General features: G+C 41.8%; 1 protein-coding gene across 1 annotated transcript in view; it reads left to right on the top strand.

Moving 5' to 3' along the window:
- ARMH3 (armadillo like helical domain containing 3) overlaps nucleotides 1–15,629 on the top strand; it is an 87,455-nt gene that overhangs the window by 33,376 nt on the left and 38,450 nt on the right. Inside the window, exons 14-17 of the mRNA XM_078599570.1 lie at nucleotides 3,131–3,233; nucleotides 4,952–5,053; nucleotides 14,176–14,234; nucleotides 14,564–14,629. Coding sequence (XP_078455696.1) covers nucleotides 3,131–3,233; nucleotides 4,952–5,053; nucleotides 14,176–14,234; nucleotides 14,564–14,629 — 330 coding nt within the window. The remainder of the gene's footprint in view (nucleotides 1–3,130; nucleotides 3,234–4,951; nucleotides 5,054–14,175; nucleotides 14,235–14,563; nucleotides 14,630–15,629) is intronic.

The raw sequence follows: 15,629 nt of genomic DNA, 5'->3' as shown, positions 1-15,629 counted from the left end.
CTTTACGGGTTCTGGCGTTTGATTTTGTGGGGGGTGGCGGTGGGGGGGGACACGAGGCTCATTCTACGACAGTGGTTCTTAACCTGGGTTCGATCGAACCCCAGGGGTTCGGTGAGTCAGTCTCAGGGGTTCGGCGGAGATTAAGACACACACCCGACTCATGATTGTGCACCAGTAAAACATATACCTATGTTTTGAATTTGAAAAAATCATATTTTATTTTTCCAATTAATAAAGGTTCGGTGAATGCGAATATGAAACTGGTGGGGTTCGGTACCTTCAAAAAGGTTAAGAACCACTGTTCTACGAGATCAGTGGTGATCTCAGAGGAGAGCCGGTAGGCATGTCTCTTATAGAGACACGCTATGAAGTGCGGCTGCTTAGAGGCTGAGTCTTTTGAGTGGGCTGTGCTTTCCGCACTAGCTTAGTGAGTGAGAAAGGTGGCGTTTGGGAATCTGGTGGCAGATTCTTGGCCCCCGTTCCTTGATGTTCATCTACCCTCATCTGTGGTCGTTGATCTTCGTCTGGCCTCCTCCTTCTGTTGTTGGTGTTTTGGCAAAAATTCAGATGTCAGGAAGCCTCTGGAGGTATGCACTTTTTTCCCCCCAAAGATTCGTATGAACAAGACGATTCAGTTACACACCGAGGATATGAAAGGAGGTTGACACCAGCATAAACACATTATGGGTTACAGTGCAATGGAAACCTGTCCAACCTGCATGTTTCAATAAACTGTTGCAATAAACTCTACAACCCCCTCCTGGTGTCTTCCTAAGCTCTGATTGCCCTGTAGGAGAAGAAGAAAAAAGGGGAGGGAGGGGGGAATGCACATACGGTGCGAAAGAAGTTCAACACACATGAAAGTGTTGAGAGCTACTGAAGGGTAAACTAGGGTTTAGTCACTCCTTGTTAAGGCTGGTGAACTGAAGCGGCCATCGGCACGTTCTGTTCCCACTCTGCTCCCCACGTTCTGAAGAGGGAGCATGTTGGGCGTGGAAGTTCTTCTTGCACGGCTCTCTTCGTTATTGTCCTCTGCTGGTGGGCTGGTTTGTGGGGTTTCCAATGTTGGTCGTTGATGTCTTTTTCTAATCGTGCTTCAGTGCACGGGTCACTTGCCTGCTCCGTTGTCTTCGTTGCGTTACTGATGCTCAGAGGCGCTGTTTTTAACGTGCATAATGCCCTGAAGGGAGCGTTGGGTGTGGGTTTTACTTTAACTGGAGCTTTCTTGAGGCCATGGGCTAGAGTTTGGACGTTGACGAACGTGTTTATGGCCACTTTAAGAAAACAAACCGTGCATAAGTGCTTTAAGCCTGGCTTTTATATACGTTAAAACAGTTTTTATAATATCCGAACTTAAAAACTAATTGAAATTTGCTATTTTCTTCTCTATTAAGTGTAACATAAGGGAAGCTGTTATAAAGTGGTTTGTGCACTACGTTGTTAATCTGGAGAGCTGAGTTGATCTTGCATTCGTGTTAAGTGTATTGAGTCTATTGAGAGATATAAAATAAGGGAGGCTCATTGTTACCAGCCTAATGGCTAATAGCTTTTCCATTAAGGTTTATATCATGGGCTTGACATTGAAGGGACCACATTTGTTCTTTAATTCATGGGAAGTTAAGTTTAGCACTTCTGTCAACAGAATTTTTAGCATCTTGTAAAAAAAATATACAAGAGCTGGCTGCTGTTTTGTCAATAAAATGGTCCCCATAAAATTGCACATTGTGAGACCGTTTAAATATAGTGGATGGAAGGTTTCTCTTGATGTTTGTGACTCGTATCAAGATGAGCTGCGCTCAAATCGACAGTTTTTTATTTATCTTCGGGATAAATTACTACTACATCTCATTTCGGATGGAATTTGACAGTATTGTATTTTTGCCTCACGTAATTTTCTGCTCATCGCCCGGATTACATGTTTTGGTTTGAATAATGTTTTATTGTATAAAGGGGCAATTTTCATTCGTGGCATGTGCTGGCGATAGCTCGAGACGTACATCAATTTCACACGGCACCTGTTTTTTTTATGTCTGACAAGTTCGTATTGATTAATTGACAGGTCCTTCAATAAATGATGTGAGATTTCTCTTTTTTGTTACCCTCGTAAATGTATTAGCTTGTTTTCTTCTCTCTGGTCTAGTGACAATGTTTTGATCACTCAACGGGGATATTTTTTACTGCTGACCATCAGTCGTTTCACACGGTGCAACGACTGAAATTTTAAAGAGCACCATAGAGATTATTCTTTGGTTCTTTCGGTAAAGTCACGTATAAAGATATAATAATAAATTAAATAATAGCATACGACGTTTCTATCGCAACACAAGCAATCATCATCAGGTATAATGAAATAGCGACATAAAATCTAACCAGAAAACTATAGACAGACATATAAGCAGACAGATATCACCAAGATACATAGAGCGAGCAACACAGGTACAGAGAGGGGTGATCGTCTCTGTGGGGTGGCCTTAAATAGACAGAGGGGGGCGGAGGCAGCGAGAGGGAGGGGTTAGAGACAAAATTTACATGTCAATGAGTACGAGGAGACGCGTAGAGAAGTACGCAGGCTTAGAGGGAGAAAGAAACACACTAAAATTAAATAACCTAGCAAAGTATCGAAATGTTATGTAAAACGACACAGAGAGTCGGTCAACACACAATTAACGCATAGCCTGGTCGATTACGTATTTCAAAGATTGCTAAGTTAGAATTTAAGTGTGAAAATTCCAAAGAAAGACAAAAGATAAAAACGAGGAACGGAGACACACAGACAGAGCAGAACCTATAGAGATATTGATAGTTGAGTTAATAAAGATATACATATGATGGGAACTGGTTCAATAGACCATAACTCCAAAGAGGATTCAGATTTGACTAGAGGACAATTATCTTATAGATTATTATCCCAACTATGCATTTTCTTGTCATGAAAAATTTTCAATGATGAAATTGAATGTTTGTACATACAATAGCTTTATGGATTGTTTTGTAAACATGTGTGTTTGCGTGTGTTGTGCGTATGTGCTGTCATAAGAATAGTGCAATGTTTGCATTGTGCTGCTACGTAGCATGCAAATGCATTAAAACTATTGAATGTGTGTTCATAAGAAGGTGATGTCATTTCCAGAGTCACCCAGAAATGGGAATCATCACCCCACCTCCTACAGCACCCGCATCACCCACCACCCCGACCACTCCGCAGCCAGGCACCACCCCTCCTGCCAATGACTGTGAGTGCTTCCAACACGCCACAGCCAGAACTTATCACCCAGCACCGGCTAGCCAGAATTCACGATGCTCGGTCCACCACAATACCTTGCTGATTTCGTCAAGGAGCATATAAACCATCGCGCAAACTCCAGTCACCCTCACAGTGGCTTTTGGCTAGCCGTCGAATATAGATGGTCACTGCATCGCGCGCTTTTAGATGTGATTTTGTGACCATCTGGAATGCTTTTCCTCTCTATTCGAAAGCCACTGGAGCTATGCACTTTTAAATATAGTTTAAAACTCATTTCATGAGAGCTGATTTTTGTGTTTAGTTTGTGGTCCTTCCCCTGCACCACCGATTAGCACGGTTGGCTACGCGCAGTGCGAAAGAAGTTCAACACCTACATATGTACACGCTCTTTTTAACATACGGTGTCCACCAATGAGTAACAAACAAAACGTCCACCATGGACCTAAAGTCGACCATTGTACTGTGAATGGTGGAGTATCAGCGCACCGGTTGACACGCTGCACTATGAACCTGGTGACCTTAGTTCAATTCGCGGTCATGGCTAACATTGGTGGTAATCGATATCTCAACCGCTGACCTGCCCATACTGGACACATGTGAAGAAGTGCTTCATAGTTCATTGGACTCCTCCAATCTAAATAGAGTTTCTCATTCTGAACTGGTCTTTTAGGCCTCCCCCGATGACCAATCTGCATTGACCAGCATGGTAAAGTACGACCGACACAACTTGGGGTGACCTTCGTCTAGAAGTGGATTGACAAAGGGCAATTTAAATGTACCATTCAGCATCTGAGATAGACTTTAGAACGCACACAAATAAATGTCCAGCCTTAAGCACTGTTTAAAAACCATTCACTGTGCACTATCTAACTACTAACTAACATGCATCATGAGTATCACTGAGCATGCAGAAAAGAGCATCCAAAATGCACCACCCAGCCTGAAGCATTTAGCAGCGAAACACCCTCTGCCAATGACCTAGCCTCCAGGAGGGAGCAGGTTTAGTGTTTTATAAGTCATCAGACCGTAAAATGTATTGATTGGTTGAAAATGATTTAATACTATTTCGACACGGTGGAGTATTGATCTGCTCATGGAGCTGACATTGTGTGTGTGAACTCAGACCTCATGTGATTGTAGCTTTGACATACTGGTGTGATGGCTCACAATGTATAGAGTGAGGTTAGGGAAATCAGTCTGTATGTTGCTGGGGACATTAATATTTTGAGAATCTGTTTTAGAGGAAAAGAACACCTTCATGCTCAGCCACCCTCAATTATTTGCTAGTCATTGTGCATTTGGCTTAGATTGGGGCAAGTCTGAACACATTATGGTATTGTGATTCTAAAGTAGTACCGTTACATGATATATTCAAAACAGAACAGCCCCATGACTTAGGAAGGCCACATAGGATGTTGATTTCAACTTGTCATTGTGTTGCATAAAGACATGTTTTTAATATCTACAGTGGTAATCTCTGCCAACTTATAGTTGTTCTTCCCCCGCACCTCCGATTACCACGGTTGGCTACGTATGGTGTGAAAGAAGTTCAACATACATGCATACAATCACAAACTGTAATGTCTTTTTATTCCTGGCTCTGTCAATAATAAAGTCTACTAAGCGCTAGCACGCTTGAAGGGCGCACGTTCTGTGTTCCCGCGGTGCTTGTCTGATTGCCGCTTCTCGCGGGTGTTTTTGCTTCAGCACTGAGCAGCACAGAGCTCCCACTTGATCCAAACATCCAAACCAGCAATCTCCTCATCACATTCCTCAAGTACAGCTCCATCATCATGCAGGACACCAAAGGTGAGAGCTGTGGCTGAGAGGGAGATTTTGTTGTGGCAACGTTGGCCCCCTGTGAGTGAATGCGTGAGCACAGCCAGCCACCGAGCAGAGCTCGTTCGGTGTTTGATGTGAAACCTTTGGTGTGTTTTGTCCGAGTGAACGTGCGTGCACTTGTCTTTTTTGTTCTCAATGCAAAAGCGTGGATGGACGACGACGACGACGACATCAAATTGTAATGCAATTATGGACGCTGCCTCTTTATCAACGCGTAAATCAGACCCATTGTCTCCGTGGGTTTGTCGCCTGGGTATAAATGAAGAGCGTTTATTAAATTCAATAGCAATTGCTCTACATCAGAGTCTGTTGATTTAAAAACACTTGTTTTCCGAGGATAGTGGTGTTCGAGATGGAATGGGGAAAACTCTCACGTCAGTTTTTGCCTCCGTGCTCAAATGAGCCATGGAGTGGTGTTCGTCTCATTTGGCAGCCTGAATATTCCACATTGCAGTATTCGGGGCCCATTCTGTCCATGCTATGACCACTGATCACTTCCAATAAAGTGATACCTACTTGTACTCTTTGGTTTTTTCGGTAAAGTCACGTAGGTTAAAAAATTTAACAAATAAATTAAATCACGACGTTTCGGAAGCAACACAAGTCTTCAGGTGAAACCGTCACAGCAAAATTGATGTATCAAGTGAAGAAAAGTCCCAAGAGACCCGACCTTTCATCTTCTTGGTTCTTTCGGTAAAGTCATACTGGTTAAGGGGGGAGGAGCCAGGATGGGCTGCGGGAGAGGAGGAGTTGTGAGATGGTCAGTACGGCTGCTGGAACTGAACCTTTGTAATGTAGATGGCAGAAGTAGATACGCAAGCTAGGATTAAGCCGCCTTTTGTTATGCTGCTGAGTCTAATACTGAACGAGAATATAACTTATAACCTTACAATTGCGAATTAAGTGTTCTAATCATAACACCACCTGGCCATATAGAAAAACTCACATCAAAATTAGTAATTAGGGGCTTTGTGCCCATGTGCTCTGGTCTTTTTGTTAATGTTGCCAGGCTGCTATTATGGGAATTGTCATGCTGTCAGTATATCCCGTATCTGCAGATACATAGTTTATCACCGTTGAGAACAGGGACGTTAATCACCACCCTTCAGGCTTTCAGTGTTTTGTGTAAATGGAAAAGTGTATTGAGCTGATTCTAATTTTCTTTCTTTTTACATCCGTGCAGTAATCCACAAACCGAAATGTTGGGTCCATTGCATTTATTTATTTTGCTGTAATATTCTGCAATTTTGAAAATGAATCGGAAACTATTGCAAAATAAAAGTATGCGTTTGTTCAATTTGAGACGATGCAGCCATGCTGAAGTGCATCACTGCTTTGATGTTAGTATATGAATAGAATGCTATGTCTTGTGTTTGGCATTGAAATGTTAACTGCAACAGTTGTAATAGGATTGCTATGTAGGGCTCTTAAGCATTTTGGCTGGACAGTTATATAGACCATTTCTGGACGGTGAAATTAAATTGAAACTCAAATTTGCCTATTCTGTGACCTGGAACGTGATGTGTTAATCCGCGTCTCATGGCAACAGTGAATGTTTAACAATTTAAGTGATTTATCAATTGATAACAGTGCTGCTGTCATTTGCAAAAACTTGAAATAATGGAAGAATAGGTACATTAATGCCGTCAGGCCATTCATTGAGGCCCTGCAAACTGCTTGCTGTATGGCCTGGACTCCCCTTTACCAATCGGCATTGACCAGCATGCAGTATGATCAAACGATCGCCAATCCAGCAGAATGAAAAAGGGTTGTGTAAATTCTCTTCCACACTTAAATTTACAGCATACCCTTGGTTCTTGCTTGACAGAGGTTTTAATTAAAACAATTGTTGCATTGAAATGTTGACACTTAATTTTCTCCCAGCCCAGTACTGGTTTGGTGTTCTGCTGGAAAGATAAACTAAACGTGCTCCTGGAGTCTGTAAGGTCAAATGAAAAATAGTTTGATGATAATTTGAGAACGATACTGAGAAACCCAAAGCATTTACACTGAAGAGTTGTCTCGAGAGAGACCAGATGTGGTAAAGACTGTGAATAACCAAATAGATAGAGATTTCCAAGATTAGTAAACATCTGGGAGTCTAGTGTAGTAACAGGTCTCCTTTCCAAGGGAGGCCTTTTACAGGTACGAACAACAGTTCCACACTGCCCACCAGGGATTATTTGTCTGTCGTGCATAGCCCCTCCCAAACATGTACGCTCCCGGATTGGTTGAAGTGTGTCACGTGACCGCGAGCTTTCTGTCGTGCACGAATGCGCTGTCCAACCAAGTTCCTACCTGCCCACTCCGAAGGAACGTGTTATATTTTACCCAGAAATATGAATGAGATCCTGCTGGGCACTCAAGAGTGACACCGGCTGGTTTTTATGCTGAGGAATCACTCTTTCATGGCGATTTTATTCTTACATCCTGACAATGAACGATGCCCTCTCTACAGTGGTCTAATTCATCCTATTTCTGACTTAATAACTTTAATGAACTTGAAGATTTTATTCTCTTTACTGTGCAGACATCACTTTCCCAGGAGAATAATTCTTGCAGTTTCCATGTTTTTAAGTGACGATTGATGCAATGGCATTTCATGCATATTCCTGTCATTTGATTGTTGGGCTACAAATGAATTGTGATGCCTTTCAAAGACACACATTATTGTTCTTTACACATTTCCAGAAACACGCTTCACATTGAAGCCGTATGGCAGTGTGTAATGGATTACAGGCATGCAGATTTGTAGAGTACACTGATAATTATAAATGCGTTATCAAATCTATCAAAGGCAGCCACATTCATTTTAAGCCACACATTTTATGCACTGCATACTAACTATGTGTTAACTTGTGTACTAACTCGCCATGGTGTGTTCTATTTGGTACTTTCAAGAATGATTGATTGAGACTTGGCCTTATTATTGTCGCTTGAATTGCAGATCAAACCTACTGGCCATTCTGGTCTTCAACAGTTGCTGCGAGCTTTAAGTAGATGTCAAATTTCAAGACTTGGAAGCTTATTATTTTTGTGATACAATATGTACCTGAGAAGAATCACACCATTACCAAAACTGTCAAAAATAGTCTTTTGAAATTACAATATCGGAGCGTTTCATTACAAAATTAATGGACAGTGAGCATGTCTAATACCCCACGTTCTATACAGCTGAACATTAAAAAAATCTCATTTGAAAGGAGTAATTATCTTTTACAGAATTTCAGATTCACATGGTTGGGATCATATGCCTGGGTCAGTTGAAGCCTGTTTGATTCTATCTGGGGTTACACGTGTTTCTCCCACATTCCTCCTTTTGGCATGTGATGTTTAAACAGCATGTCCGCATCCATTGCTGATTGTAGTCTATCCATTTGGTCTGGTGACAGAGTGATTGACTTGCAGTCAGAAGGCCATGAATTCAAATCTAGTTCAGAGTTCACCTCAGAAAATCTTTCTTCTCCCTAACCATAATTAACCCTAATTAGTTCAACTTTGTGGGAAGTAAACAGTGGTTTGTCAAATAGAGAGAATAAGCTAAACCATATTAATGTGGAATCTCCATGACCGGCTCCTGGCTTCTCATGTACGAGAAGGTCACACTCATTACACACAAAGTGCTTGCCACAAATGAAGCACACTACCTTGCTGGTCTCGTCAAGGAGCATAAACCACCACGCAAACTCCGGTCATCCTTGCAGTGGCTTTTGGCTATCCATCAAACAAATACGGTCACCGCATCGCGCGCTTTCAGATGCTCTTCTGCGGCCGTCTGGAATGCTTTTCCGGTATTAGGAAGCGAATGGAGCTATGCACTTTAAAATCTAGATAGAAAATTAATTTCTTCATAACTGCTTTTTGTGTTTTAGATTGTTGTCCTTCCCCTGCACCTCCGATTAGCATGGTTGGCTACGTACGGTGCGGAAGAAGTCTTAACATGCAAACATATACATACATACAACTTCAGCTTGAAATTAGATTGGGCATGGAGACTCACATCTACCCCTCTATTTAAGGAATGAAACAGGAGGACTTCTCCACAAATTTGGCTGTCGCCTGATGAAGCTAGTTGTAATTATTGGCGAAACGTCGTACTCCGATTGTGAATGGCTTGGCTCTTCAACACACCGGTTAGTGCTGTACTAGTGACGAATTGGCATGTTCTGTTTACGTGACAAACGTTACTAATTGGCTATCGGATGGTGGCGGGTTTAACGACACATTTACGTGATCTAACCCCCCAAAAAAACCTGTATTTTGGAGACTTAATTAGTGATATTTTGTAATTTGTATTTCTTACGGTAATTCCGATTGCGCTAGCGGCATCTTGTCGGGAGACGAAGAATCCATTGAGAAAACTGAGAGAGCAGCATGCCCCATTTGTTGTCAGAGCGGACGGAGATTTTACACCGGTCTTCTCCCAAAATATGAAACTGCTGATTGGATCTTTACAGAGTAGAGGGCACATTCCCACGCGCTGTGCGATGAAATCGTTTGCTCACTTGAGAGTAAAATCAAGTGTCAAAGCAAGTTTAATGTTTATGTTTTGCAGTCACTGGTCACGCAGGTGAGACCACCACCTCGCTCCACTTGATAATTCTGTTTAATCACAGATTGCTTCCCAGATTCAGACTCAGGATCTCAACCATGACAGCCACCTGGTTATCTCCGCTTTTGTAAAAAAATTTAAGTGCTTTTGCAGTCAATCCATGTAGCCTATTCTCATTTAAGTAAAATGTAATTAGTGTGAAGGAGACGTTGCTTATTTATTTTGTTATTTCATTTAAGGTACGATAAATACAAATGTGGGCATAAAAATGAATAGTATGCAATTGAATTCCACATTAATGCAAATTTTCACGTCTGAAAACTTTAGGCAATTGAGCTATCATTTGTGCACTGTTGTTGTTTTCACAGTAAACTTGGCCTTTCTGTTTGACTTAACATCAGAACAAATTATTCCAGACATTAAGGCCTTTCTGAAGAGACATGCACAGCTTGGCCTGCGAGCATCTTGTCTGTTTCGAAGTACATTATTTATTAAAGTGGGGTTTTCTTTACTTCTATTTTTGCCAATTTACAGCGCAGTTCCACGGGAGGCAGCAAGTAATGGAAGGTCCCCAGCTGTGCTAAATCGCTTCAGTGCAAAATGAGAGCCCTGCAGGAGGCTGCGTCACCCCCCTGCCTGGCAGCGAGTTGAGATGTGACAGGCAAGGGAGGAGGAGGAGGGGTGCTGTATGCCCATCTTCCTGCTTGAACGGCACGGGCGCCAGTCACCGCGAGCGTAGACCAGCACAAGCCCCCCACAGTGCCCCCCCAGGCTCGTTACTGCGGCGGGCGCAATTAATATTCAGTCTCGTTTTTTTATTGATGTCACAATTAAATTAATCAAACCAAAAGGAATGAGTTACTGGTATCGACGCTGCGGTATGCTAGATATTGGAACGGTTTTTTTTTTACCCACAATTGTGTTATGCAGCGTGCTGTTTATAGATTTTTCTAAGTCTTGTTGGTAACCTTATTCCGTGATCAGAACGTAAATGGCAATAGTGATTCGGTTAATAATTGTAAAGATGAAAATACTAATGTTAGAGCTGCAGAGGAGTCCTATTCGTAGTAATACATCGACTGCACAACCAGTTATTGATAATGCATTTGGCAGAAATGCTAACATGATGAAGTAATTTACACCATTGGAACCTCATTTGCCAGTAAAAATATGATAATTGTTTTTTTACCCTTCTATCTGGCAACAAAACTGACACCTTTTTTACAAGGAGTCATGTTTACATAGACCACAATACCTGCAGTCATAATGCAAACAAAAAACATAACTCTGATAATGTGCACTGTCCTTGAAGTTGATTGGTCCACACCCGAGACGCCTTTTGGCGTCATCTGGTCCAACACATGTGAGACTAGGCTCTAAGGAAAGCTGTCTCGGGTGTGGACCAATCAACTTCAAGGACAGTGCACATTATCAGAGTTATGTTTTTTGTTTGCATTATGACTGCAGGTATTGTGGTCTATGTAAACATGACTCCTTGTAAAAAAGGCGTCAGTTTTGTTGCCAGATAGAAGGGTAAAAAAACAATTATCATCATTAAGTCATTTTGATGAAGAAAGTTAATTCAAACCTACTGCACATACTAAGAAAAGCCCCTAAGTAGGGCTGTCATTTCGCATAGAGAGCTTTCAGTTGGGCTATGTGGGACAATTCCTCCTCGCATAGCATCAATCTTTCATGAATCCAAATCGTGAAAACCCTGACATTGTACCTTTAGCGTGGACATGGCTAGAAACAAGTGGTGACAGAAAGTAACGACTGCTCCATGACACGTATGGGATTTGTGTGCAGTGGGGAGGGTGTTTTGTACGCAGATAAAATGCAGTCGGCTTGTTTCGAATGTCATTGTTTGATTCTTTGTCATCGAGAGGTGAAATTTTATGGCCGTTATCAGCAATTTTTTTTTAAAAGTGAGAACATTTTAAACAGCACAACTTCATTAATCAACCTTACATCGGCCAATAATAATACTGCTGTAATGTCGTTATTGATGCCTTAAAATAATTGATGTTAAAAATACACCGAGTTATATCAGTTGGCAGCCAACCATTGCCTTAACCCTACCTTTGGCACGAATTGATTTTATATATATACAATTGTTGGTGTAATTTGTTTAATTTGGTCCGTAAAGAAACGTTTTGATTGAATTAAATCGAACGATATATATTGCAAACATCTCCTGAGCTTATGCATAGATTGTGAAATTCGGGATCAGAATCAGAATCTTCAATTAGACTGGAGGAATCCGATGAAATATGAAGTTCTTTCTCACAGATGTCCAGTAATGCTTCCCCTCCATAGGTGAATTTAAAAATCTGTGACTTGGCCCACCACATTATTCATTCACTTTCACATCCACGCAAGGAGCAGTTCATTTTGTACACTCTGCAGCTTTACTGACAAGTACTTTTGTTCTATCAGCAGATGTTCCTTGTTTAAGGTGGGGGGGGGGGTTATGCTAAGATACGACTGCACAGTTGGTGGTGTCGTACGCGAGGAGTGTTGTTGTGCCTCCTGCATCAACGAGCCTGCAGATGGAGTCGGCTGTATTTAGTTTTGGCCCCGTGCCCGTACTACGGCACTGGGAGATGGCGTTAGCACGTGAATCGTCATCCGTCCGATCCTTGGCGGGTAAAACTTGTTCTTTGCGAGCTGTCCCCGTGAGAGATGAAGACATAGTGCTGGGAAAGCTTTCGCCATTGACTTGGCCTTTCACTACGGTTGTCGTAGCAAATAGTTTAAAGGCAGCGCGTATGGCAAATTGTGTAGCGAAACTGTTCAGTAATGTATTGGTTCAAAAATAAAAAAAGCATCAATTAATATATGTTATGTTTCCAAAGTAACCATTGTCAGATGTGTTGTGGTTAGAGTTCTTAACTGATATTCATATGTTTGCGAGTTCAGAGTCCGGTTCGGACATCAAAGCCCATTTTCCCAATAAAATATGTTCCACCATTGTAAGAAGTTGAAATTAATCGTTGTGTGGTGAGGCTGCCAACCCTCCTTTGTGCGCCACCAATGAAGATGAACGCTGCCACAATGCCTGTTCTAAATTGGAAAATCGAGAAACATTTTCAGTGTGTCCTTTTTAACGACAGGGTCCGATGCCTTTTTACCCGACTCGGTGCGAGTCATATCAGTCATGAGTGTGTGCTTGATTGATGTAACGTCATGTTGTCTGAACAAGCTACTCATTGTGTTTCGACCATTGACGTGTATTACACAATGGCCTTGTTCTTTCAGAATCACATTGCAATCAGTGCACCTCACAAATGCCGTGCCAAATAACTTCAACATCAGAATGACTCACAATGCTGGGGTAGTCGGTACCTGAGACTTGAAAACATTGAGCCCTTTTCACTGCTCTGCTGCTATTTATTTTCTAGGAGTTAAATTAATCTTTTATTTGACGAATGTGCACACAACACATTGTGTTTGTGTTATATGTGTATATAGCTCATCGGGAGCAAGAGTGCAGTGCTTAGCTGCTACAAACACAGCGATCCGAATTCCAATTCCCACTCATGACCAATAACAGTGGCAAATATTTAAACCGGTCCTGGGTATCCACTAGGTCGACTCAGCCTTAAAGGACGACCTGATGCGGTGTGTAAACATCAGCACTGGGGAGACAAAGGCAGCCAGGTGTGGCGTGCTTCATAGGTGCTCGCTAACAGCACTTGCCCCAACAGTGTTGAAGGCTATACGGGGGATCTTTGTATTTTATAGCGCATTCATTTTTGTCATTAATTTTAAATTGTATCGTTAATTTTAAACGTAAGCATGCATTACTCTACATCAATTACCAAAAGGAAATTTATAGTTTCATTAATTGGTTTATTTTTTAAATACCACTTCTGCTTGTGGTTTAATACTGCCACATTTGTGAGGGTTGTTTGACTATACTTCACCACACTGGTCAGTGTAGTTTGTTGAGCGCAGATTTTTACAATTGAGTAATAAATGCAATCTGAACGACATCGGTGGATTATACACGAATTGGTATATTATTGTTGGGGGTATGTTATCATCAGCCATAATATCTCCACTGCCGGATGAAAGCCTCCCCAAATTATCACAATCTGTCACCACGGCCTCATGGTACAACAATGGATCTCGCTGCTGCACGTGGTCTGATCTCATCTCCATAACGGACGTCTTCAAGGGCGTGTGGGCCTTTGGCTGCCATTCCCCTGCTAGTCTCGACCGCTGGCCATCATTGTGCCTTTTAGCAACGTGTTGAACGCCCATTACAAGATTATGGATGAAAGAGTATGGATTCCTGCAGTCACGAAAGCTTCAAATCAACATTACAAGATGTTTTCAGAAAATTGGATTGGCGAAATAAAGGCATGAACACAAGTGGAAACACTGTTAACCATCTCGGACCTCTATGCTGTGTGTCCTAAAGTACTAACAATTTTATTTAGGTATGCCTTTGTATATGGTGGGTATCGTTATAATAACTGTACATATTGCTGTGCTGGTCTAACTGGCAATACTTATTCTTTTGTTGCAGATGAACACAGACTGAACAGTGCCAAGCTCTGTTTGATTATCCTCACCTGCATTGCAGAGGTACACATTTAAGTAATCAGCTTTTTGGCAGCAGCGATGAGTGACCTTTAAAGCAACACAGCTGTTATATCCATAGATTTTCTTTCTTTGATTAGCTCACGCATTGAAATCCACTTGACAACCTACCTGCCTTTGGGATTTCACAACCACACAGCGCTGTGAGGAATTTATATTAAAAAGAGGCGGCCTAATGCACTGCATGTTACGTTCTTGCGTGCCAATAAAGCACCAGAGTCGGGGTATTGATTAAGAATCACCACGGAGTGAGGCTACAAGTTGGAGCATTCATAATTGATGCCGTTGCTGCGTGATGCTCTTTTTGTTAACAGGACCAGTACGCCAACTCTTTCTTGCATGACGACAACATGACTTTTCGTGTTCATCTACATCAGATGGTGAGTGTGTGTGTGTTGCTGCCAACAGGGATGCATGTGCTGAGAACATGTGTGAGCTCAGGGACGTGGGTTGGAGAGCGGATCGACACGCGTGCGCGTCGCTCATTCCTGCAGGTTTTTCCCATTTCGAGGGCTAGTTCTTGCTCACTGCCGTGGCACTGCGTTCGACGCTCTTCACAGACATTGAGTCAGTTGAGTAGACAATGCAAGAAAGAACTGTTTAATTGAGCTCACAATGCATGAATATTCCGCACTAGGGGTAACCGAGGTTATAAGAGTTGAAATAATAAAAGAATAAAATAAAAAACATAATAAAATTCACACGACGTTTCGGCCACAACACAAGCAGCTGTCCTCAGGTGAAGAACAGGGCTTTCCGACAGCTCTGTTCTTCACCTGAGGACGGCTGCTTGCGTTGTGGCCAAAACGTCGTGAGAATTTTATGCGTATTATTTTATTATTTCTCTTCTACGTGACTTTACCGAAAGAACCAATAATATGAATCCCTGCAGTCACGAAAGCTTTAAATCGAAAGTTATAAGAGTTGTGCGTTTATAAATATACTTGCTTGCATTGCTTCGAGGTGTGATACATTGTTGTATGAAACGAAGCAACCTAAATTGCGTTGGGTTATCAAACCCAATATCATGTACATGTCCTTATGGAAGGAAATAAATGATCTCTGGATATGTGTTTGCATGGGAGGGCTTCTTTCAGTAGAAGGCATGGATAATTAATTCCACTTTAATAAATAGTCTCATAAAGCTACACACAGCTTGATATTACCATAGTGTGCAATAATTGTCAAATTAGGTACTGTACTACAAGGTTATGTACATGCACCTATATGTTTTACATGAGCTCATTAATGTGGTTGTCATAATATATGTACCAAGACTTGTATAATGCACCAGTTAGGCTCAGAGGATTCCTGTCAAGATAAATTTCAGGGCATCTAACCCTTCAAGCATTCATTGACACATAACTCTGATGGTATTGT

The sequence above is a fragment of the Lampetra planeri genome, chromosome 12 (assembly GCF_965212315.1).
Source record: "Lampetra planeri chromosome 12, kcLamPlan1.2.h2, whole genome shotgun sequence".
Taxonomy (NCBI): domain Eukaryota; kingdom Metazoa; phylum Chordata; class Hyperoartia; order Petromyzontiformes; family Petromyzontidae; genus Lampetra; species Lampetra planeri.
This window is presented reverse-complemented; position numbering and strand designations above follow the sequence as displayed.